General features: G+C 36.6%; 1 protein-coding gene across 3 annotated transcripts in view; it reads right to left on the bottom strand.

Annotated features, from left to right (window-relative positions):
• The window catches only part of PACRG (parkin coregulated), a 496,713-nt gene that overhangs the window by 393,877 nt on the left and 77,268 nt on the right, over positions 1–25,568 (bottom strand). For all 3 annotated transcript variants that reach the window (XM_032837252.1, XM_032837251.1, XM_032837253.1), the window contains exon 2: positions 21,542–21,676. In XM_032837252.1, coding sequence (XP_032693143.1) covers positions 21,542–21,676 — 135 coding nt within the window. The remainder of the gene's footprint in view (positions 1–21,541; positions 21,677–25,568) is intronic.

Raw genomic sequence — 25,568 nt, 5'->3', positions numbered from 1 at the left:
GTCCCTGCTATGTGCATACGCAATAAACTTTTTCACCTATTAATCTGTCTTTTGTGAGTTTAAATCACACTCCTCAGTCACTAAATGTAAGAAGGTAGAGAAAATGTATTTTTCCTCCCTTATACCTATATAACCAACAAAATAACCCCTTTAACTATGTGCTTAACACATCTATTAAACCTCTTATAAAATTCATTATGCTCTTTTCCTAGAAACAGAAGTTAGAATGGCAGCTGCCCGTCGCTTGAGAGCTGGAGGAATAAGAAGACGTTATCTCATGGGTACAGAAGTTTAGTTTTGCAAGATTAAAGGATGCTGGATGTCGGTTGCACAACAAAGTGAACATACTTAACATCTGAAGGATGGCGGAAGATGTCACACCAAAATATGCCACTTGGGCAAAAACGTTATTTTGAGTTAAAGGCACTTGAAAATAGCAAATACAAGAAAAACACTCTGGCCTTTCTTTTTGTTAAAAGGCGGAGATGATGGTCCTGTGTGAAAGAAAGCCTTTCTGTTTGAGAAGGAAAGCAACATTCTTATCAGGGGCAAGAAGTTGAGACTGAGAATTCTACAAAAACAGGCCTTGTTAAAATAATTCGTGTCTTCCTTAAACTCCTCACATGATTTATTTTTTCCATAACTGCCTTTGCCCCTCCTACTACGTAAGCAGTATGTTCTGCCATTTTTGGGGTCTTCAATCCTTATAAGGTCTGCCATGTCCCATAAAACTTACATAGTCTCCTGTTGATCTGTCTTATGCCGACATAATCCTAAAACCCAACTGAAAATCCCTAACAGAGGCAAGAGAAAAACCTTTCTCCCCTACACACTACTGAACTGTACACTTAAAAATAAATGGTAAATTTTATATTATGTGTATTTTACCATCATTTTTTAAAAGAACAGCAAAGTGATTGTAACAATTCTTACAAAATATTAGTAAAAATAAAATTGTTATAATGAAAAAGTTCTATTATTTCCTAAAATTTAAAAAATATATATATTTTTAAAGGAAGAGGAAAAGAGAGCTCCAATTCCAGAAAAACTTCCCAAACAAGTTCTCCAGGCAAGGGGACTAGAAAAGCTCCAGATATCAGAAGTGGAAATAGGTGTTCATACTATCTTCTCGAGTTATGAGGAGGACAATTAACCATACTAGAAATCACGTCACTAATTGGAAGTAATGTGTTCCACATCTTGAAGTAGGACCATTTCCCAAGACTGCTGAAGGGATGGGCAATATGTTTCTGGTTAGGCAATAAAAGACAGCTAATTTGTCTTGAAACTAGTGACAGGAAGCTTGACTGCCCATTCTATGGGAATCACATGAAATTCAACACATTATAATGCATCCATGGGGAAGAAAGGTAAAACTCTGCACGTTGGACTTAACATGTTGAGAAAGCTCTAGTAATATTCTTTTTTTTTTTAAGATTTTATTTATTTATTTGACAGAGGGAAAGAGAGATCACAAGTAGGCAGAGAGGCAGGCAGAAAGGGACCGGGAAGCAGGCTCTGCTGAGCAAAGAGCCCAATGTGGGTCTCGATCCCAGGACCCTGAAATCATGACCTGAGCTGAAGGCAGAGGCTTAACCCACTGAGCCACCCAGGCGTCCCATAGTAATACTCTTTGAGAGGGCTTAGTAAGAGGAATTAGATAAATATCAAAATGAAATACTGTTTCTTTCAAATGTTGATTAAATCTTCACTTTATAAATTATACAAAAGTGATTTAAAAAAATAATTGGAGAAATAATTTGAAAAGCTATTAGAATTACAAATCCCTGATTTTCATGTGTAGAAAAGAAGACTATAACCAAACAAAATAGTTTATTTGGAAGTATCTTCTCTATTTATTTGTGCAAAAAATTAAAAATAAAAAAAATGAAAGATTGCTTTTATGTGCAGAAGCTAGAGGTTCAGTCCCTAAGAGAAAAATGTTTAAATATTAAAACCATAGCACATGATGCATCGTTCTGTTTCTATGTAATTCCTCCTATTATGAGAAAAATTTATGCAGAAGCTTGTCCTTCACAGATGTTAATTATCAGAATAATGTGAGCCTCATTGTTCCCACTTTCCTTTAAGCAGCAAATCCCAGAAGGAACTAAAGAATATTATAGATGTGGTGAAAGTTGTTTAGAATTTGTAAAGGCTGCTAACACATGCTGATCATCAAAATCATTTTAAACCAAATATAGCAAGAATTTTGTTTAATTTCATTCAACTATTATAAAAGGAAATTTAGAAGCAACCAGCCCATGTCAGTCAGAATACCGATAAGACATATTTAGATTTTGTGATTATTACAATGACTGATAAAAAAATCTTTTCTTTCATAGCTTTACTTTCCTCTAAAATCCACATTTTAATAGGGAATAAAGGAAGTTTAATCAAAGAAGCAGAAAATAAATCTTTCAAGTTTTTCTAATGTCCCAAAATATCATTATATGGTATTCTGAGTTAAAATCTCAAACAACTAAGATGTCTATTTTTTAGAAGTGTGATTTCATCATATTCAGTGACTCAAGCACCAAGACGGCAAGGATTTAGATGATGTATGTCTAGCACCTAATCAGTGCTTGGCACACAGCAGATACTCCATAAGTTGAGTGTTGTTGAATGAAATATATGAAACCAATGAAAATCCACAAGTGTACACTGAACCCCATTAACTCTTGATCACGAAGACCTATCTTAGATGGAATAAGTAATTGTTTATGTGTCAGCCTTAAGAAGTGTAATTTACAGACTCTCTTGCCCTACTATTCTCTTATTCTCTAAACCCCATGTGCCTGCCATTGTGCCCAAATACCGTCATTAAAGTCATGCTCTTAGACTCAAGCAATGAACAATATTTACTTTGGAAAAACAAGCAGCCCTCTAATGTGATTAACACAGAACAGGTGAGTTTTAGCAGCCAGCAGAGTAAGACAAAATAAAGCCAATAAAAAATAAGACAGAAGGGTTTGTGGGAAGCAGTGACGGTAACAAAGGTGCTCATGAATATTTCTTGAATAAAAAAGTAAACTGAGGAATAAATAAAGGACTGATAATGTGTATGTCAGAAATACAGACAGTAAGAAGATGCCAAGTGGCCACTAGAAGAGATATTTTGAGTGGTTTGATTTCTCTTTCACCAGGCTCATCTTCTGAGCTGCCCTGCCCCACAGAAGCCACCAGAAGAATAATGTGCTTTTAAGCGCCCTGCCCTCTGCCCTGTTCTCACACTTTCATCCAGACTGCCATTCTTTAATCCTTCCCATCTGAAGAAATGTGGAGCTCCTCCTGGATGGCATTGAGATCCACTAATAAGAAGGCCTTTCTTGGTTCGCTGTTTTGCCTGGGACAGGCATGGTATTGGGCTCTGCAGAAATACCATGTTCCTGGGGCATGAGGGCCGGGATGGGTGTCATTTTATAGAGAATGGCCAATGATGGCTGCTTTGATGTGCTAGACTGCAGACCTGAAAGAGTGAACTTGGCCAAGAGCTGGGAAAAAAGTATTCCTGGTGAAGGCCAGGGATGACTCTGGGCTCAAGTCCTTGGAGCCAAGTAGCTGGATGCGTAAGGACAAGCCAGGGTCACAGGCAGTGACAATCAAAGTGAAACAAACTTTAAACCTGCCAGTGACTCCATATGTCTGGTCACTTGGAGCTCAATGAAACCTCCATGGACCTATGGACATGCAAAATTTTAATCCCAGATTTTCCAGGCACACAAACTTGGTCTCCTCTAATTTCGCTTTTGGCTTAAGTCATCAAAAGTAGTCCAGTCAAACCAGAAAGGCGTTCTGGTTTGTAGTAGGGGATGGGGGCATGGAGGTGGGAGGAGAGAAGAAAGCAGTTCACTGATGTTAGATCCATCAGCTAGGAACAATGACAGCATTCTGAAAGCAGATTTCATTCTGCTTCCTGTTGTCACAGAAATAACATGAGCACATTCCCCCCCTCCTTTTTTTTTTTTAGCATCCTATACTATGTTGATTTTGTATTAAAGATCCATTTGAATAAATAAAAATGAAAAAAAAAAAAAAAGAGAGAGAATCTGAGGCCCAAAACATGGCTTAGGTGACAATGCTGGCTTTTTAGTAGTCAGAATCCAGACTTGGTTATATTACCTTTAAAAAATATGCTGCAGTTACCTATTTAAGTATCCTTTAAGTATTCTGTTACTCTAACAATAAAAAATAGTTTAAATATACTGACACTCCATCTGCTCTACAACTCTCATCAGATTTATATTAAGAAACAGATGAACACTTTTGTTCTGGTAAAATAATTTCATAAAGCAAAATAAATTATAAAAACGTGTATTTATTCATGACACAGATTTAGATTTTTGTTCTAATAATCTTGATATCCAATCGATTTCTCAAGCACATTTTCTGCACTACTTTTTTGGTTCAGAGTGGGGCAGGCACTTAGATTTATGGTTTATAAAATACAGGAATTTTTGCATTATTTTAAGTTACTTTTTACTTCATTTTACTTATGACTAATTGTGCACACCATACAAAGACCTCTATCACAAATGACGTCCGCTGCACTGAATGAGTTGCGATCAGCCAGTGTGTGATGGATGAAAGACTGCTTAGAACAAACAGAGAGCGCATGTATGCAATACTCAACTTAATCTCCTTCCATTTAGCTCTATTAATTTCTGAGATATAACAGTATATTATGTAACCGTCATAGTAAATGTCTGGTATGTTTATACAAAAAAAGATGTTATGCGATAAATTTATCAGATTGTGTCTCCAAAGCATATACGCCAGTCTTCCCTGCAGGCCAGGCTTTGCCTGAATTGGAAGCTCCTATCTTGTGTGACCCACATAAAGACAAGGCAGATAAGACACTTCTGTACCCAGCTGTGTCTGCTCATGTGCGTTGCATTATTTCCCGTGTCTTTTTCTAAGTCTGCTTACTTGTGATGATTTTATTTTCGAAAGAAAAGAGAAAAGGGACATAAAAGTGGATTTGGTTGGTTATCTAGGTTTCCTTACATTTGAAATGTGTAAAGTACTTTTCACAAAGGAAATATATATTTGCATATGCTCATAAAATATTTATATTGAAATATACAAAACACAGTCATTCATGATCCCTTAATTAGCTTTTAAGTAGAATAAGAACTTAATTAAAATATAATTTGTTAATTCATTAGTGTTGGGTTATAACTTTGACACTGATTTTCAGTAATTAATGTGTCCTGAAAGAACACAATTCATTTGGTTGTTTTCACCCTATTTTCTCTTTAACACTTTCGTCTTTTTGGCATCACCACATTTTAAAAAGGGGAAATCGCCAAGTATTTTTTTAAGAATTTAAACAATACTACCAAATGGCCTCTGATGAAACGTCACTTTATTAAAATAAAGGGATTTCCTCTGATTACCGCATAAAACTGTACCCAGTCTTCCCATGACTATCTCTATCACCCTGTTTTATTTTTCTTTATAATATCACCATTTAACAGACTTTATATTGACTTATGTGATTGCTTGTTTTCTTCCTCTATAAAGGAAACACCAGGAGGACAGGGAATTTGTTTCTTTCATGGCTGTATTTCCAGAATCTAGAACAGCGCCTGGCACATAGTAGGAATTCAGGTGATGTCTGTTGAATGACTGGATGCTTCTTACTAAGTTGCATGGACATTGATTAGATGATATGCGGTTAAAAACAACACATACACCACAGTTACAATATGACCACACCACTAGAGTTTAAATAAACAGATTCTATTTATCAGCAATTAGTAATACTTGGTGAGCCGGTACTACAAAGGTCGTCAAAGGACTACAGACAACATTCTATAAGGAATCGTACATATAAACAGCTACCAAAAGATTTATGGAGCTTAAAAACAAAATTAAAAATATGTCTAAGATAACCATCCTTACTCTTGGCTCTGGAATAGGTGACAATTCAAACTGCTATTGTGTTAAACAAATGAAATATATAAAATGTGAAAATATAATATTTTAATAAAGTACTTGAAACATCAGCTTTAAAATATTTATTCATGATATATCAGGGCTATGGTAAGGGAAAGTTAGATAACACCCTGCCGGGGTCCTTCCAGAATCTTTCAGCGGAGACCTGAAGACAGATGTCTATACCACTCAGCATTGAGACTAGCAATGGGGTGTGCTGGATTTCCCAGGAGAGGTACTAAACCATGAGTAAAGATTAAGAGGGAAGAAACAAGATGGCATGTTTGGGAATCCACCCATGCAAAGGTTTCTGATTGATAAAGTACAAGACAGCAACTGATGAGAAAAACTGAAGTGACTGTTTAAGAAGCCAAATAGGGGGGTGCCTGGGTGGCTCAGTTGGTTAAGCGTCTGCCTTTGGCTCAGGTCATGATCCCAGGGTCCTGGGATTGAGCCCTACCTTGGGTTCCCTGCTCAGTGGGGAATCTGCTTCTCCCTCTCTCTCGGCCCCTCTCCCTCTACTCTTTCTCTCTCTCTCTCTCAAATAAATAAAATTAAAAAAAAAAAAAGCCAAATAGTGATGCTTTACATTAATAACAGGCAAATGCCTTACCAAAAAAGCTTTTCACAATACTACCATATTCTTTGGGGGATATCTTCATTTGACTTAAAATTAAAGCTCATTATTTCTGCAAAATGACCTAAATTCGAGTATTTTTGACCAGACAAAAATATTACTGGGGAAATTGCAACTGACTGATGCATTTGCCCTCGGTCTTCCTTCTGTCTCCCCCATCGTATGGTCTCAACCATGAGAGTTTACATTTCTTCTTCATGAAATGAACCATCTCCCAAATTGCTTCTTGAGATTTGAAGCTAGTCCCAATTGTTAGTTTATTAAATGTAATAAGTTACAATAATGAAGTGTTAAAATTATAACCCACACAGGCAGAGTGAGCTGGAGATTCCCAAATAGAATTATACAAGTCTTAACTTGTATTTTTTGACTTGTGGTTTTAATATTGCCGGTCTAATACACTAGCACTTCTCGTATCGCATTTTAAAAAAATATAAAGAGAAAGGAAAAATGTATGCTAAAGAGCAGTCTCTTCTGTGCACACACAAATAGTTCCCTCCCCAAATAACGCTTCAAAAAGAGAAACTAACAGTAAATCTAAAGTCAGTATGTCTGTGAAGAAAGATTTATAAAAATTAAATTCTCTTTAATACATTATACTTTACTGATTTTTAAAAAAATGCTTAACGAGGTTTAGTAAAATTTTATACAACTTACTGCTTACATGGGAAGTATTTAAAAAATATTTTCCAATTGATGGGTTAATGCTCAAAAAATTCACTATCACTAGACAGGAATAGTGAAAAGATAAAGGTCTTCTTAGAGTCACTCTACTCACCTTAATTTGCTGGTTAAATTCTACAAAACGAAAACTGAAATCTTAACTACCGATGACTGTATACATGCACACACATGTACACACTCCCCCCCACCCCCGTTATATATAAGCATGAGAATTGTGAGTTGACACAGAATCTTTACAAGTCTTTTCCCTGTCATTTTTCCAAGCCCAAGTTTTAATACTTTCAAAAGAGATTTAATAGATATCTGTGTGTGATTACACACATAAACACACACACATATACATAAAATCATGCAATACACATTAACTGTTAACATTCACTTAACTACAAGGGCTTCCGTGAGAAATACAAGGAGTATTTTATTTCACCCATTTCTTTACATGAAAAAAATTTGGATTTGTTCTTACAATAAAGAAAGTTTGTACTGGGGCGCCTGGGTGGCTCGGTGGGTTAAAGCCTCTGCCTTCAGCGCAGGTCATGGTCCCGGGATCCCGGGATCGAGCCCCGCATTGGGCTCTCTGCTCAGCAGGGAGCCTGCTTTCCCCCACCCCCTTTCTCTGCCTGCCTCCCTGCCTACTTGTGATCTCTGTCAAGGAAATAAATAAAATCTTAAAAAAAAAAAAAAGGAAAGTTTGTATCTCAAGATAGTTCTTCCTCTGTAGCAAAGGCAAGATAGTAAGCTGATGGAGAAAGCAACCCTATCATAAGGTCTCTGGCTAATACAACTGAAAAAGCTAATACAACTGAAAAATGCTGGAAGAAAAGTTACAAAATATATAGCCATTCTCAAAGAAAGGCGAATACTAAGCTCCCAGAAATGAAGAAAAAACTCAAATTTCACATAAGTGGGAGGCTGGTGAAGAAACCTGGAACCTGGTTCACATAAAAGTTAAGTCAGAAGCTATGCCTGGGGAGAAACACACTTGAGAGCATACTGCAGGATGTCTCTCCATCGGAGGGCATGAGGAGTCCCAGGGAAAGTGCGTTGCACAAAAGGGAAGCTCCCAGTAAAATATCATAAAGCATGCAAAAAAAACCAAAAGCAAAAACAAAAAAAAAAAACAAACAGCTGAGAGTAAGAGAAAGTGGCAGATTCAAACTCACATCCTGGGAACTACATATAATAGACGAATGTGAAAGAAACTTTAAAGGAATATATTTAAAATATATAACATGATAAAGACAATAAGAGAAACCGTAAAGCAAGGAAAAGACATAATGAAAGAACAAAACAGGCAGATATTTTAAGGAAAGAAAAAAAATTCTAGAATTGATATTTACTGAAACCGAATTAAAAAATAAAATTCAACACACAGGTTAAGCAACACATTAAACTCAACTGAAGAAAGAATTATTAAATTGGAAGACAGATTTGAGGAATTAGTCTAGAATGAAACAAGTAGATTAAAGAGATGGAAGTAAGAAAAATGAGATTAAGAGATATGAAAGGAACCACGAAAAATGTCTAACTTGTACTTAAAAAAGGGACTCCAGTGTCTTCAAATTTAAAACTTGTACGATGATTTTGAAGCAAACACCAATTCTAGACTGAATTTCAAACAGGATAAATCTTTAAAATTCACATCTAGGTAAAAACATGAAAAATAGTGTATGTTTCAAAATAAGTGTAGAATTTGGAGTCAGGGATGTCTCAGTGATACCGGGGATTGCCACAATATGTAAACTCATAGGAATGTGGATTGATCACCTCATGGTCATTTTCAAGATAAAATTTGCTATTTGTTTATATAGTAATAAATAGACTGAAGTGGGAGAAAAAAACCTGCATTCCTTGAACTATATACAAGTTTATGAACTACTAAGTAAAAACTTCGTAGAGTCTCTCAATTTTAAGAATTTTTTATAGAAATTATTTGAACCATATCATTAAAGCAGCAAACATTGAACACATACTGAATAAAGAATTACAAATTTATGAACTACTCAAGAGGAAGTGATTTGGTTTAAGATTCGGTATGTGCTCTTTGTGCACTTTTAAGTTTCTTCATCAAACAATGATCTACTCTAGTCAAGAAGCTTCTCAAGACCAAAACCTCATCAGCTGGGCTACAGAGCTCACTGCCGAGTCTTACCCATTATAGCTACTCAATTCTTTTATGAATAGATGAGTCACTGTTGCCTCAGCGTTGATGAGATCACATTACTTCTCTGTAATGGAATACAGTCCCATGATGGACAGGACTAAATTGGACTTGGCTGTTTTTAAAGAGCATCTGGACAAGAATATCTGACACAGTATCTCCCAGTGCGTCACAAACCACCTATGAAGATACGGACAAGGAGAAAAACTCGACCTGCAAACTGAAACCAGGTGTTATAATGAATGCACAGGTGGAAATAAAAGGAATTTCTACATACAATGAGGCCAATGGAATTGAACCTAAAAACCACAATTCATGGTCAATTCATGTTTTGCAACCAGTTGCTAGGTGGTTTTCTTCACCCCTCCTCCACTTTCTGTCCCCTGAGAAAGGTAAGATAGCAACAAAATCAGCTGGGGGTGGGCATGGACTCAGCCACCATCCTGTCGCTGTGAAGTAGCTGCTTTTCAAGACAAAGACAAAGCTATCCACTTCCATCCTCATTTCTGTCAATATCATTGCTAGAGCCTTTGGCGGCCCACTCTCAGAAAACCTGTGAACAGGAAGGAGGGACAGAGACTCCTGGTCACACACTGCATTGCACCCTGGAAAGCAGCGTGCCCCACAAGCAAAATGCTGCAGGTAAGGGCAGAGGAAAACACAGCTGGGTGCATGTGTATTTTTAGGACTGTATGTGTTTACCTAATCCATTTGTCTTACTGTCAGAAGTCACAGAGTCCCTATAAGACCAACAGAATGGGACAAGAGGAAGCATGTTCATACCACACACGGTATTATCTAGGAGCTGGGCAGTCTCCCTAAGTCATGCTGATAAGGACAGCTCTCCAGTCTCCAAGCAGAGTGAATGAGGTCAAGGACAACCATGTGCTCTGTTTTAGCAAACACAAATTCTAGATTGAGGTAAAATTGAAGATAAATAAACAGTAATATATGAATCTTGCAAAAAATGAAATGGAATATCGTATTATAGATTTAGATGGTGAGGAAGCCCCCTTAAATTCATTACTGCAGAAATCGGTGATTTTTAGAAATGGGCGTGCTCGAAGATTCACAAAGCCAAACCTCTTCATAGAAGAAAAGCAGAAATCCATTTGTTAATAGGCCAAGGTAAAAAGAAAATGAGATTGTACCCTTAGTAAATAATCAGACATGTTTGCAAGCCACAATATATACAAAATGTACAATGATGTTGATAACAGTATTGGTTATATTAGCGAAAGATTGGCAAAAAGCGTTACTATCTAAGAAAAACATTAATATCCAACAATAGGGAATTGGTTAAGTTGTAGAGTACTCTCGAGATTCCCAAAATGATTTTTAAAGTGCACATTCACTAATGTGGAAAGATGGTTATGACTTGTAATTATTTGAAAAAAGTTATGAAGTATGAGTAAAATGTTTTGTAAAAATTTGCATATGTACACAGATTTGCGAATGCAGAGAAAGAGGATATGAAGAGTTCACACTAACAAACTAGTAGAGGCTGCCTCAGGTTGTGGGATTGTGGTTGGCCCATGTTTTTTATTTTTGTTAATCCAGGTTACAAAATAAGAATAAATCAGAACAGTGTCTATGACAGACTTGCTTGTACAACGATTCTGAAGCTGACATGTGTAACGACATGAGTGCGGAAATGAGCAATATAAGGATGTGGCGGACTAAATAATAGCAGCGGAAGTCAAATTTGAACTTGAGGCAGTGATAGACAAATTGACACTAAAGAAAGCAGAAAATATAGGAGCGCTTTCATAAAAGTTTTAAAAAGTGAATAAAGAGATGAAAATATTGAGGGAGACAATGATAGGAATGACAGGATAAAACACGTTTATACTCTTCATGTATTTGTTTTAAGAAAGAAAAGAGAAAAGAGAAAAATCATCAATGACATTACAGAAAAAAAAAAAACTTTCCTCACTTGAGAAAAAATTTCAAGTAAGTAGACAAAATAACATTACTGTATTAAAGAAAGAATCCCCGGAAGCTAAATGTACACGTGCAAGGAACTTTTACTCATACAAAAATAGTGCAATTACCCAGGTTGCCAGACAAAATAAACAAGCAAACCAAAATAGATCAAGGGAATAAAAAATCAGACTGGTCTTAATTTTTCAGTAATCACATGTTAGAATGTAATGATACTACATTTTTCAGAGGTATGGAGAGGAACAGTTGTTAATTTAAGAATGTTAATATGAAGCAAATTGTGTTGCATGTATGAAAGTTGAAAAATATATTTTCAAGATATTCAAGGATTTAGAAATCTCAACCCATGTACTTGCTTTTCATAAACTTGGTTAAAGATATACATGAGCAGAGAAAGATGAATCTAGGTAAGGACTCAGAAAATGGAAATACATGGCTTCAAAGTTTTATGGGTTTTTCCCTTGTTCAGACTGGAATGCAATTTTGGAAATTCTGCAGGATTTTTTGTTGTTGTTAGGAGTATGTCTTAGATTGGGAGCAGAGAGTGGTTTTATAATGATTTTGTCAACCGCCTTTGTCCATTTTTACACTTTGTCCAATAGCAAGAAATGTATTTCATAGTTAATAAAAATTTTTCTTAATATTTATTTCTCTTCTCCAAAAATGTGCTAACCACATGTTCCCAATGACGAACACATTTTCGAGTATCACTGTGGTATAAGAATTGCTAAAGGAGATGCCACATGTGCCACTGCCCAAGCAATGACCACCGGGAATTTAAATATGCATCTGAAACTGTGGGTTTTTTTGTTGTTGTTGTTGTTGCTGTTGTTGAACTGGAGAGAACTATTAATTATTACTACTCCTGTGGTAGCTATGTCCATTATTACTCTCCTCTCCTAATTAGGTCCTTGAACGTTCCCCTGAGCCCCTTAAAAATCATCCTATGAAACAGAATTTCAACAAAGTTAAAAGTATCCGTGCAGAAGGACTGAACTGAAACATCAGTTACTAAGTATCTCAGAATAAATGCTGTCTTCTGCATACACTTTATCTGTTTTCCAAATTTTCTAAAATAATCATCTATTACTTTTAAACTATGAAAAAATCAGAAAAATCTAATAAGTGCATCCCATTTTTATATGCCAATAATGACAAATAGTTTTTACAAGGTACTGTATACACTATGACCTCAATTAGGCAAAAATAAAGATAAGACAGAAATACTTCAAAAAATGTTAAGTTGCATACATGAATGGTGGAATGGTGGATGATTTATTTATTCTTTCTACTTCCCAATATTTTCTTATTTTATAAGATAACTACATATATTTCATATTGAGAATAGACCTCTATAGGTAATGATAAGGATAATTTTTTTTTTACATGATCAACTGATTATCCTATTAGTACTGATTTTTGCATATAACTTTCAAGGTCAGGATAAGTTTTTTGATAAAGGTAAAATGTATTTCCTAAAATTGCTGCCTCCAATATGGATTAAAACTGGTATCAGTATTCAGTAACACTTTATTTAGATTTTACCTGAAAGAAAAGGAAAAACTTTAATAGAACTACAGGGGGCTGAAAATTCACTCAATATCTGGAAGCCTCAGATGCAGAGACACACTTTGACCACTCTAAATAAAAGCATCCAACAAACATTGATTTTTTTTTTTGTTACTATCCTACCATCAATCTGATTCCATGTGTCATCTGTCAAAGAACTTCTGATCTCAAAAGTGCTTCAATAAAGAAAAGGGATATGTGACAAGAGATAAGACAGAGTGGGAGCCATTCATTAAATTACTAATTGGAAGAGATCTGGAGATTTGCCCTGTAGGCAGATACAGAAAAATCATCAAAGTCCAGTGTGTGTCCCCAAATGGAACTTTCTAACAAGCAGCAACACACATTGTTAGTTTCAAGATTTGCGTCCTGATACTCCTGAAAGGGCAGGCGGCAGGGATCTCCGGGAGGGTGGAAACCGGCCCAGGTCTTCGTGGGAAAGTGAGGGACACCTCAGTGTCCCACCTGGGACACCCTCACACCACCAAGACTGCCCCTACGTTTCAACAGGGGGTCATTGAACGTAAAAAGCAGGAGTGATTTGTTTCTCTTGCAGTTGTCAGTCCATGGAGATCTGAAACTTGCAACATGGCTTGTTTCCCTTGGGCCCCTGGTAATGAGAATTGTCTTCAGCGGTGCCTATGAAATCACTGTCACGGAGCTGCGGTCGACCTTTCTTTTCAACCTCTGCACTTTCCAGGAGTTATAAATCAGTTGACTTTCAAGCTCGATGAGATGGCATATGCCCTAGTTTGAAGAACAGATGGAGGCTTGGGGGAAAATTGTTTCTGCAGGCTTGCTACAAGCAGCACTGCTCCATAAAAGTGAACCATTCGCACTAATTTCTCACATAAATTATATAGGCAGCAGGGAGCACAAGCCCATTCAGCAGAAAATCTTTCATCTAGCTTTCAGAGGTCATCTAACCAATTTAAATTAAAGTTATTTCTGATACAGGCTGTTTTTTCGCGCTGTACACTTTTAAGACATAGCAATTTACATCAAATAAAAGAATGGCATTAATTGTGCATGCCGTCCCCTCCTCCAAAAAACACAGAACAGCACGGTAATTGCCAGAGGATTATTTTTTTTTTCAAGACCTCTAGAATAAGCTCTATTAATTAATCACAGAGGAATTAATAGGGGAAATGCAGCAGCTCTCTTGTACAAAAATCAGGTAAATTGTCACTTCTTTTGTAAAATTTGCCTTACAAATTCTACTAAGGCCTGCTATCCAAACTCAAGCTTTGGCAGTTATCAAAAGAAACAGAAGCCCAGGACAATTCCAAGAGAACATTCACCCTTCTTCATGTGAAACAAATTATGCAACCCTCAAATAAATTTGCCTACAGGATTTGAAAAATCAACATTGGTTTTACCTGGGGTAGAGGGTCGGTATAGATAGAACATCAATCTTTTTTTAGTCCCTAAGAAACTGAAACATTAAGAAATTGAAGGCACCAAAGGACTAATGATTAATCCAAAGTATAGAATGTTGAGAACAATGTAATGAGGACTAATGGATCAGATATCATATCGCAGAGTGACTTACTTTAAAATGCAGTACTATTTACAGATAATGAGCTACCATGGTTTGGGGCTGATTTTAATTATAAGAAAATTAGTGTGTGATTTTAATAATAATTATATTCAATAACTGTTTTTCCTACTAGGAAATTATTAGTTATGTCAATGAAAACAGTCACATTGACAGAGCTTTTTATAGTTAATGAATACCATGAGTGCTGTTAAGGACTGAAAAGAACTGAGAAAAAGAACATACCGAGAAGAAATTCTAGAGAGTCATGCCCAAGTATTAGCAAAGAGGGAGTCAACCTAGAATTGAGGGTGTCATCTGGCCACTGTTGTCATAAATTTTAAAAGTGAATTTGAGTATTCATTTATTCATAGCGCTTTCTTTATTTGGATGTTCAAATTGGACATATATGTAGTCATTTAGAAAGGTAAAAACTTGCCATTTTGAAATTTAAGAAATTTTAAAAATAAATTCACTGGGAAAGCATTTACATAAAATCAAAGGAGCATTTTCATGAAAAAGTCCAACCCACTGAAACCAGTGCATATAACTCTGGACCGTGCATTCAAATTTACTGGAATTTCTAGGCAATACTTATTCCCTGAAATAGTTCATGAACATCACAAATTATAGTTATTTCTATAATTGGGAAAGGAAATTTCTTAGAGCTCCCATAATTGAAAAGCGGCCATACCAATCATCCAGCACATGGTTCTCACTTACTGATGAAGACAGTGAAGCCTACAGAGTGAGAGACACGTCATGAAGCAGTGTTGAGAGAAGTAAAACCTGGAAATAGCCAATCCACTCTAGAACGCTTTCCATTCATTCCATACATATCACGGGGCGCTCATTCTGTGCCAGACACTGCTCCAGGTGCTGAGATAAATGAGCAAATGAAACCGGGATACAGAGGTTCTTCCCTCAGAAGACTTCAGAATAAGTCATTTTTATTAATCCTAATATTGGCTCCACTAGAGGCCCCTATTTGCTTTTCATTTTCTTTCACTTTTCTTATTATATGCTACCTTTCTCTATTTTATACTTTTTTATATAAATATATATTTTGTTATTTAAAAATTAGAAAAATGTGTTTTTAGTTACCTAATTAATGTTAATGTATGAAGTCCCTTTTTAATAAAAAAAAACAGAGTTGTGTGATCCAAGTTTTGACCAACGTAACTACAAGAATAACCTCAGGGGAAGGATGCTTTCATGAGGACATCGCCTGTGTCTCCAAAAGGCCCGTGAGGAAGACCACATCGTGGGCGGGGGGTAGAGGCTGCTGAAGTCCGCTGTCGCCAGTACCTACCGATGTGCATCAATTCTCACTTTGTCAATTTTACTTCAGAATAACAGGTCACTAGAATCATTTACGTACATATTCAATAAGGGATGAGAAAACAAGAATGCAGAAATGCCCCGCACGGCGACGCCACTTCGAACAATGCCTGTGACAACCTTGCCAGGTGAGGGACTACATGTTGCCGACAAAGCCCATTTGGAGCTTTTCCCTGTTGAAGACAGTCTGGATGTCCGTTCTCTGAGTTGCATTTTTACAGAGGGTTTCTATTATATCCTGATTTGGTGACAGTTATAGGCTATTTATTTCTTACCCAAATCTATCTAACACCTGGGACATCTTTAGGCATGTTCACCACAAATTCAGTGAAAACGAGACTCCGTATATACCACATTCTGTCATAAAGCATGGAATCGTGGGCAGGTGGAGAAAGGTGATTTCTGTCAGTATCTACAATATCAAAATGCCTATAAAGTGAAGAAACTTAGACTCTGAAAAACAATCTGAGGGTTTTGAAGGGGTGGGGGGGTGGGAGGTTGGGGGAACCAGGTGGTGGGTATTGGAGAGGGCACGGATTGCATGGAGCACTGGGTGCGGTGCAAAAACAATGAATACTGTTACGCTGAAAAGAAATAAAAACATTAAAAAAAAAAAAGAAACTCTACAAACGTCTTGCAACTTTCCTGTATATCTGAATCTATTCTAAAATAAACATTAAAAAAAAAAAGAAGGATTGGGATTAATTCTTCTATAAATGTTTGGTGGAGTTTGCCAGTAAATTCATCAGGTCCTGGGTTGTTCTTTGTTCGGAAACTTTTGATTACTGATTTAATCTCCTTATTTGTTATTGGTCTATTCAGATTTTTTATTTCTTCGTGATTCAGTACTGGTAGTTGTTTCTAGGAATTAATCCATTACTTCTAGTTCACCCAATTTGCTGGCATATAATTGTTCATAGTTTCTAATCATGCTTTGTATTGCTATGGTTGTAATGTTTCCTCTTTCATTTATAATTTCATTTATACTTTTCTTCCCACACACATTTTACATTATTAATGTTATAATTTATATTTTATATTGTGTATCTAACAATAAAATATTGTAGTTATAATTATTTAAAAAAAAAAGAAACTTAGAGACACCTTAGTGCAGTTGTAGCTCACCAAAATAAATAAATGGTTTATAATACCATATAGTTAATTTAAAAAACAAACTCCCAACATTTTTCTCCAACTCCTTCTGCCAAGGTCTATATAAAAGTGGCTATTTTATTTTTTTTAAAGATTTTATTTATTTATTTTTTGACAGAGATTACAAGTAGGCAGAGAGGCAGGCAGAGAGAGAGAGGAGGAAGCAGGCTCCCTGCTGAGCAGAGAGCCCGATGTGGGGCTTGATCCCAGGACTCTGAGATCATGACCTGAGCCGAAGGCAGAGGCTTTAACCCACTGAGCCACCCAGGCGCCCCTAAAAGTGGCTATTTTAAAGTAACTTGCATTGCCCTACTATTTTAAAATCATGGTTTGGGATCAGAGTTTGTAAGGCAGTGAATTTCATGTGTTACCTATGATTTATATTTCTGTTCCTCATTAAGCGTGTAAATAACAATGATCATTTCTCCTCATTTGGGTTACTACTCCTGAGGACTTCAGATTCCTGCCCCAAAATAGGGAATTAGAATGGGCTCCTGTTCCTTCTCCAAAACTGACCATGGGAATACTAGAGGCAAAAATGTACATTCCAGGAAGTAACAAACAAAAAAGGAAGAAGGAAAAGAGGGAAGGAAAAGGGAGGGAAAGGGAAGGAAGAAGTAGGAGGAGGAAGAGGAAGAAGTAGAAGGGGGAAGAGGAGGAGGGGGAACAGGGAAGGGAGGGGGAAGAGGGCAAGGAAGGCAGGGACAGGAGGAGGAGGGTTAAATCCTGAGGAAACCTGAAGGGTGTGGGAGCGGGGATAGAGGAAGCAGGGAGGTGGACTTGAGAGGATAGTTTACAGCAAACTCTTCTACTCCCATGTGGAAATTTAGGATGTGGAAACTCAAACACAATTTAGAATGTCCTTTGTTCATGCTGATTAACTGCTTTGTAACTTATCCAGAATGTTTAGCAAAAGCAGCTAACATTCACTTCTATTGCTTACGCTCTGGATATTGAAGATAACAGCCATAGAATAAAGTCACGTTTCCTGAATGTTAGCAGAGTCAAGGAGAATGCAGAAAAAAGAAACAGATTTAAAAATTTTCGCTTAAGTCATTATTATGTTTTTAATGTCTTTAGCCATTAATAATTAATCATTCTTTAGCTGTATTTAGAAAATGTATATTTAAAAATTTTTAAGAAGTGTACCAGAGCTTGCCTGGTAGATTTCACATTCCAGATCAGATCTATTCATTTTTAATAGATAATTAACTTGCCACTGATCAGTATATGGAAAAAATTTCACTACAAAAAATTGCACTACAAATAACCATTTTCATGGGCACTAAACTAGGGTGGCAGTTCAGGATACAGGTTGAAATTTCACTACAAAAAATTTCACTACAAAAAATTTGCAAAACCTTTTTTATGTTTACCAAGGAATATTTGATAAGCATAGACAGCCTTGACAAAAAAATGCATGCACCAGTCCTGTTTTCTCATTTCCTAGTAACCTGCATAGAGCTCTAGCCCTCATCTGGCCTATAGGTTCAGGCATTCATTCTGGACTGCTGCTATCTTAGTGGAGAGCAGCACTGCCTAATATGGTAACCATGTGGCTATTTAAATTAAAATTAATTAAAATTAAAAATTTAGTTTCTCAGTCTCACTAGGGACATTTCAAGGGCTTAATGGCCACATATGGCCAGTTGTAATTATTAGACAGTGCAGATGTAGAACATTTTCACCATTGCAGAAAGTTGCGTTAGTACTCTGATTTTTAGCGATCCCATAAGGAATGGACCAAACTGCACAGATTCTGACGTTTGGTCTGCTTTGTTTTTCTGGCATGGGAAACAAATAACCATTTTCATGGGCACTAAACTAGGGTGGCAGTTCAGGATGCGGGTTGAAAAATCTAAATGTGCAAAGACATTTACCTACATCTAATTCTTCTATTTTCTGACTTTCTCTGGTCATTAATAAATTGTTACCATAGAGCGCCTTTGTTATTTCAAGAAATATGTGACTTCCAATACAACAATGATGGGGTCGGCTAATCTAGAACAGGTAGACAGGGAATTTGGGGTCGTGGGCAGCAAGGATCAGCAACTTCATGGGCGAGCTGAGCCTCAGGTGCTGGGACAGCGTCCATCATGCTTCAGGACAGTGGCTCCTAAGGGTTTCAGAGTCACAGGAAATTCTGATAAAAGACATACCACTACTTACTACTTAATTGTGCACGCCATTTCAGGCACATATGGACCCCTTGAAGTCCCAGTGGTGTCACAAGCAGTATGGAGAAGGGACCAGTATTTTCTTGGGAAAGAGAGTTACTCAGGAACTGTCAGAGCGGGGGTGAGCTGTTACAAGACCTGTGCTCTGTCCGCACACAGGAAGGAAGTCCCGTGCAAAGTCATGGATTGTTTTGTTTTTGTTTCATGGGGGGGGGTGTGTGTGGAGAGGTACAGCCCTGCTTCCTTCAACATTCAAGGACCCTTCCTTAGGTATGGTGTCCTAAAGAAGTCCTCTATGGCTACCAAGTACTAGATTGTCCCCACAGCACATGCACCAAGGAATAAATATGAATATATTGAGAGACTGCTTACAAGCCTATCCTTAATAATTTTAACATCTTCATTTTAATATTAGAGTAATACAAATGAAATGTGGTTGGCAGAAGCCTACAGGTGATAGGATAAGACGTTTCTTTATACGTATGCTATTATTCTACCACTGACAGCAAATAAAGTCCTTCCTTTTTATTCAGACTTTTTAGCTTGCTGAATCGGTACTGTCATCAATAGTAACTTAAAAGAATTAATACAGCTATAAAAAGGAAAAGTAGTTTATATCCCTTCTGATTGTTGGATTATCAAAGATAAAGCAAAATGAATGATTCATCCTATGTTTTCATTCTTTTCAAGATGAATTTTTTTCCTAGTCTCTCAACAACTCTAAAAGTTACTCATAAGACTATTTGAGCAGGTCAAAATAAATCTATAAAGTTTTTATTGATATAATTTTCATGGACTATTATTGCTTAAACCACCAACATCTACTAACTTTTTTAAAAAAGAATTACAGCATATCCTTTTACTCCAAAGGACTGGGATTTTAAAGAACTTCCACTGTGTTGCCCTGTGGAGCCAGTATACAGACAAATAAACACAAAATCCATGTACCTAATCAAACGTAAACAAACACAAAAATCACAGTAAAATTTTGGGAATATATACGTACATTAAGACTAAAATATCTGAATGACTCATACTTGCTGTAACTTTTTCCTCATTGTATGCACATTGTCAGATAACAAATACACATTTTAATAGAAATGATTAAAAGCAAGATAGTGCAGTCCTTCATCCTCCTAAAAACATTATGACAAAATGTAATAAAAGGAACACCTTCAGATTTCTATTACCAAGTAGTCTGTAGCAATTCTACGTTCGATAACTGAATACGTTATGGCTACTCAAGGTTTGGAAATGTTTGATAATTCTGTGAAAACATTTAAAGACATACTGGAAATAATGCAAACAATTCTTAGTTGTTCCATAAAGGAAGGAAAAGGTCAATTTTGATGAACTTAAGTGTTTACATCGGTGAATTCTTTACTTTGGCCATTTTATTTTATTTAGTAATGTGAATTTACACAAAGTACAAACAACTCCTACCTTCACCTTCAGACGCTACTGTAGGACTTTTTCGTTAAATGGGTCAATTGCATCAGTGAGATGGTATTTGGCAAGCACCTCTTGTGTTCCTCACCCTGTTGTGACACGCACATGTGCCGCTCTGTCTTTAGGCAGAGAAGCCCTTTTAGCTGATAAATATCACCCAAAGCAAGGTCCTTGATAACAAAAAATAATTAAATAGCAGAAGCCGGTTACAGATCAGCATTGGTTTTTTCAAATTAAATGAAAAAGCCTTCTCCGGTTAAGAGACTGGCAAGTTTTTACAAATACCATCGGTGAGCCTTTTAGAAAGAAACACAGCCGCATTAGAATGGAGTCATTAGGCAATACATTTATTTTGAAGCCAATTAACCTTTTGTCAGGAAAATGTCGGCGCCGTAATGGTTTCAGCGTGGAGGTCAGCCTCTAACCGGGCACGTGTGACAGCCACCGCCGCTGACACGTGCCACAGACAGACAGAGAGTGCAACCACGAGAGGCAACCTGCTTTTGTATTCCACTCTGCATTGCCAGGGAGGGAACAATCTTGACCCGTCCATTTAGGTAATTAAAGCTTCCATTTGGAAGTGTCCCGCAGGAAGGTGAAATTTGGGGGAGATAAATGGCTGTTGCTCTCCGTATTCAGGAACCAGTTCCATCATTTGATGGACTGCCTGAAACAGGCACCACTGCCAGGTTCTCATAAAAATAGAGATGAATTGGGCAGCAGACGATTCTCGGAGGCAAAGCAACTCTGTCATTTTCTTTTTTGCAGGCTGTAATTTAATTGTTAGTCAAGCTGGACAGCCGACACAGGGGGTTTTCTCTAAGAGCTTGCCCACCACCTTCCATTCGCCGAGAAATCACTCCGGTTTATCTACTTGGCCAAGTCTGTTTGGCATTGGGAGATGTCACTCCAGCGGCCCAGCTGGTGCTCCAGGCTGTGCCCTGACTTACCTTCCACGCTATTTTGTTTCCTTTCGAATCATGCTCAAGGGCAATTGGGAAGTCTCCTCGCTCATAAAATTTTCGAAACGCTGTGGGCTTGGTTGGTCTTTCTTTAAATGCTCCTGCAGCTGGAGGGCCTCTCACCTTCAAAGAAAAAAAAAAAAAAAGAAAAGAAATCAGGTCTTGAAAAATAACCAAAAATGCACAGTAAAAAGACTTTTCTTAAGTTTTAGTTTATATGAAATGTTCTGGAAGATAAAAACCAAATTGTTTAATGATGCACAACAGTAACTTCACTAATACAACATTAAAAGAAGATAATTATTTTATAACCATTAAGGGTTTACTTTATTTCAAGCTACTTTAGATAGCATTCTTAGAAAAAGTCACTTTAAAAATATCACATGATAAGGAAAAAAAGTCTAAACTTTTGTTTAAGTAAAATATTTAATAGAGGACTTTAAGTTCAGAATGTTAAAACTTTTAACATTTTTAATAATTGCTAATTCTAACCTCAGGTCTGATATACTTTGTGGAATACTGAAGGAATAGATTTAAAATACATCCTTTAGGGGCACCCGGACGGCACGGTCGTTTAAGCATCTGATTCTTGATTTCGGCTCAGGTTGTGATCTCAGGGTTATGGGATTGAACCCCACGTCAGGCTCTGCTCAGCACCCAATCTGCTAGGGGTCCTCTCTCTCCCTCTGCACCCTCCCCCTGCTCGCACTCTCTAAAACAATTATTAAAAAATAGAATATGTCCTTTAAGTCTTTCTATATACATAAAATGTAAAAAATGTTCTGTTGTGAATATTAACAAAATATAAAAAAGTTACATAAAATTAAGCCATAACAAATAAGATAATTTAAAAAGAAAATGTGCAAGTATAGCACACCTTCGATATTATGAATTTATGAGAAAGTACCATTAGATTACATGAGATTCTGCCACCCTCAACTGAGATTTTTATCAAAGAAGAAACATTTCTTTTTTTTTTTTTAAGATTTTATTTATTTATTTGAGAGAGAGAGACTGAGCATAAGCAGAGCAGGAGGGGCAGAGAGGGAGGGAGAGAGAATCTCAAGCAGATCCCCACCGAGCAGGGAGCCTGACACGGGCTCAATCCCAGGACCCCAGGGTCATGACCTGAGCTGAAAGCAGACCCTTAACTGAGTCACCCAAGCACCCCAAAGAAGAAACATTTTATATTGAGTTATTCATTTTAAGAATCTTTTAAATCTGCATTGTTTATTAATTCATTAGGTTACAAAATTGAAAGTGATAGTGAACTATTTTGAAAATTATAGACCACTGGTTACCTTTCTCTGAAAAAAAAGTAAATACTAGATATTTACTAGTTTAATAAAAACAGATTATCTTGTTAATTCTTAATATGGACAAAATAGCAAATAAGTTATGTAATATCTTAGTATTTTAAGTTACTTGATATCATGTTAATTTTTAATATCCATGTAAAAAATTTGAATTTCAATAAAGAAATATGTAAAATACATCTAGTATAACAAATATGATAAATACATTTTATCAGCACACATAGAAAAGCTAATACTAAGAACTGAGTGGGATATTAAAATATTGAGATGATTAAATATTAAGCTAGAGGTGAATAGTGAGGTAACACAAATTATTAGAGTTAATTTTTTAATTTTTTAATTTTTTTTAGAGAGAGAGAGACCACATATGCCCACACTCATGCAAGGTTGTGGGGAGGGGCAAAGGGAGAGAAGGAGAGAGAGAATCTCAAGCCGACTCCCTGCTGAGCCCTGAGTCCCACGAATGGCTCTATCTCTAGTCTAGATAGACACTATCTAGAATATGACCTGAGCCGAAATCAGAAGTTGGACACTTAACTGACTGAGCCACCCATGTGCCCCTGAGTTTAGAATTTCCTTCACTACATAGAACATTATTCCCAGTATATGTAATCACATAATTATTACATAATCAATTATATAATATTACATATTATGTAATTACATAAATAATTGATGTGATACTGGGTAGTGGGGAAGCAAGACTGGCTCTTACTTACAAAATATTTGAAACTTGTTCCGATATTAGAATTATTAGCCACCATTTTCAGACAAATTCATTCGATTGTTAAGTAACCATATGTGTATGATAACTACTTTGTGCGGAGCTCTGAGCCGGATGTTATATATACATTCCCGTCTACATCAGTATGACAGAAAATACAGAGATGGCACTCCAGGACTTTAGCAACTTATGGAGTGGTAAATTTTGAAACACATTTTTGGAAATTGATAAAGAATTGACAACTTTCTATTTTGCCAACAAGTTATATACAAAAAAAAAAAATTACAATCTACCATTGCATCACCATTTTAACAAAATGGTGTTATACATAATCCAAAAATGTAGACCACCCAAAAAGTGGTGTACAAGAAAGAAAAGAAAACTTAGCCAAATTAAACCAGCATCATACATACTTACAGAAAGTTACAGAGAATACGTGTATTCTCTGTAGAATGTGTATTCTACAGAGTAGAATGTGTACTACATTCTAGTGTACAGAATGTAGTGTATACATGTATGTATATTGTGTATATACATATATACACAATATATGTGTATACGTGTATGTATATTGTATTACTGTGCAATACTGATCGCTAGTCAGTAGATACCTCATTTTTGGTGTTTTTTAAAAAAATAAATATTAAATAAAGAAAATATATATGTATAAATATATGTATAGATAATATACATACATACATACATATAACTATATAATGAAATACTCAGCCATAAAAAAAGAATGAAATCTTGCCTTTTGTGACAAGATGGATGAAGCTTGAAGGCATTATGCTAAGTGAATAAGTAAATGAGACAAAAAGACAAGTACTATGTGATCTCACTTATATGAGAAATCTAAAAGAACTGAACTCACAGAAACAGAGATCAGATTGGTGGTTGCCAGGGTCTAGAGGGTAAGGCTGACATCTACTGATCGTCTTTTTTCATTTGCTTTTTGATCTTCCTGATTCTTGTGTGATGACTGATTTTCTGTTGAAACCTGGACATTGGTGATTGTGAGACTCAGACCTTCTACCTTCTGTTTTAGCTGGTTTATTCCAATATGTGTCTGGCAGAGATGTGGGGAAGGGTTACGAGCACGTTATAGTCAGGCTGGGATTGAAATCCTGGAGGCCCACCTGGCCTCTGTTGACTCCGCAGAGGGAGTTTCTCATGGATCATGGGTGAAAGTGGGGGCTTCAATACCACTAGGCCTCCAGTGACACCTCCTGGACAGGTTGGAGAAGGAGCACGCCTTGACTGCTTTCCACAGGGACACCACGGAAGCGGGTGGCCTCATTACTGCTGGGCAATAATAACATTCCTGTCCCTCAAGGAGGCATTCTCTGAGGGCTCCCCAACAGAAAGGCATAAGAGCTTAGCACAGCTGGCTAGGGTAAGAGTCCAAGCTATCCCCACTGTGGGTGCTGAGGATCTCTTTGCTGGTCCAGTAAGGATGAAAGGCTCAATTCCTCATTCAAAACATTCAGCTACAACCATCATTTAGATCTTTTATCTGCTTATCATCTGCTAACCATCCTTTCCATTCTTCTAGATGCCAAGTTATTATTTATGCTTTGACAGCAAGTCTCCCATTTGTTTAACTGACCAAAATTTTGCTAGAGAGTATCCATCTTTTTCCCTTACTTTGTATTTATCTTAAAATCAATTTCTCTTTTTCCTTTTGTCTCCTATTCTAAATATATTCCATTCTTTCTGATTCTGAATTCAAAATTCTAATCATCCAAACTTTTCAAAGAATAAACATATTTCTCTCTAAGAAACGTAAGGGGCTTTTTATAAACAGTTTATAGATCATGTATACTTCCTCTTTCTTCCCATAAATTTTCATGGACTCGCTACAGAAATGATTCCATGCCTACAGTTCCATGGAAAGTCTTCACTTAGTTTGCTATGTAATCACCCAACAGTGTGGAAATTCTTTCTTCAGTGTTTGTTAACCTCTGTTCTTATA

This window comes from Lontra canadensis, unplaced genomic scaffold (assembly GCF_010015895.1).
Source record: "Lontra canadensis isolate GAN:19392208 unplaced genomic scaffold, GSC_riverotter_1.0 scaffold97, whole genome shotgun sequence".
Taxonomy (NCBI): domain Eukaryota; kingdom Metazoa; phylum Chordata; class Mammalia; order Carnivora; family Mustelidae; genus Lontra; species Lontra canadensis.
This window is presented reverse-complemented; position numbering and strand designations above follow the sequence as displayed.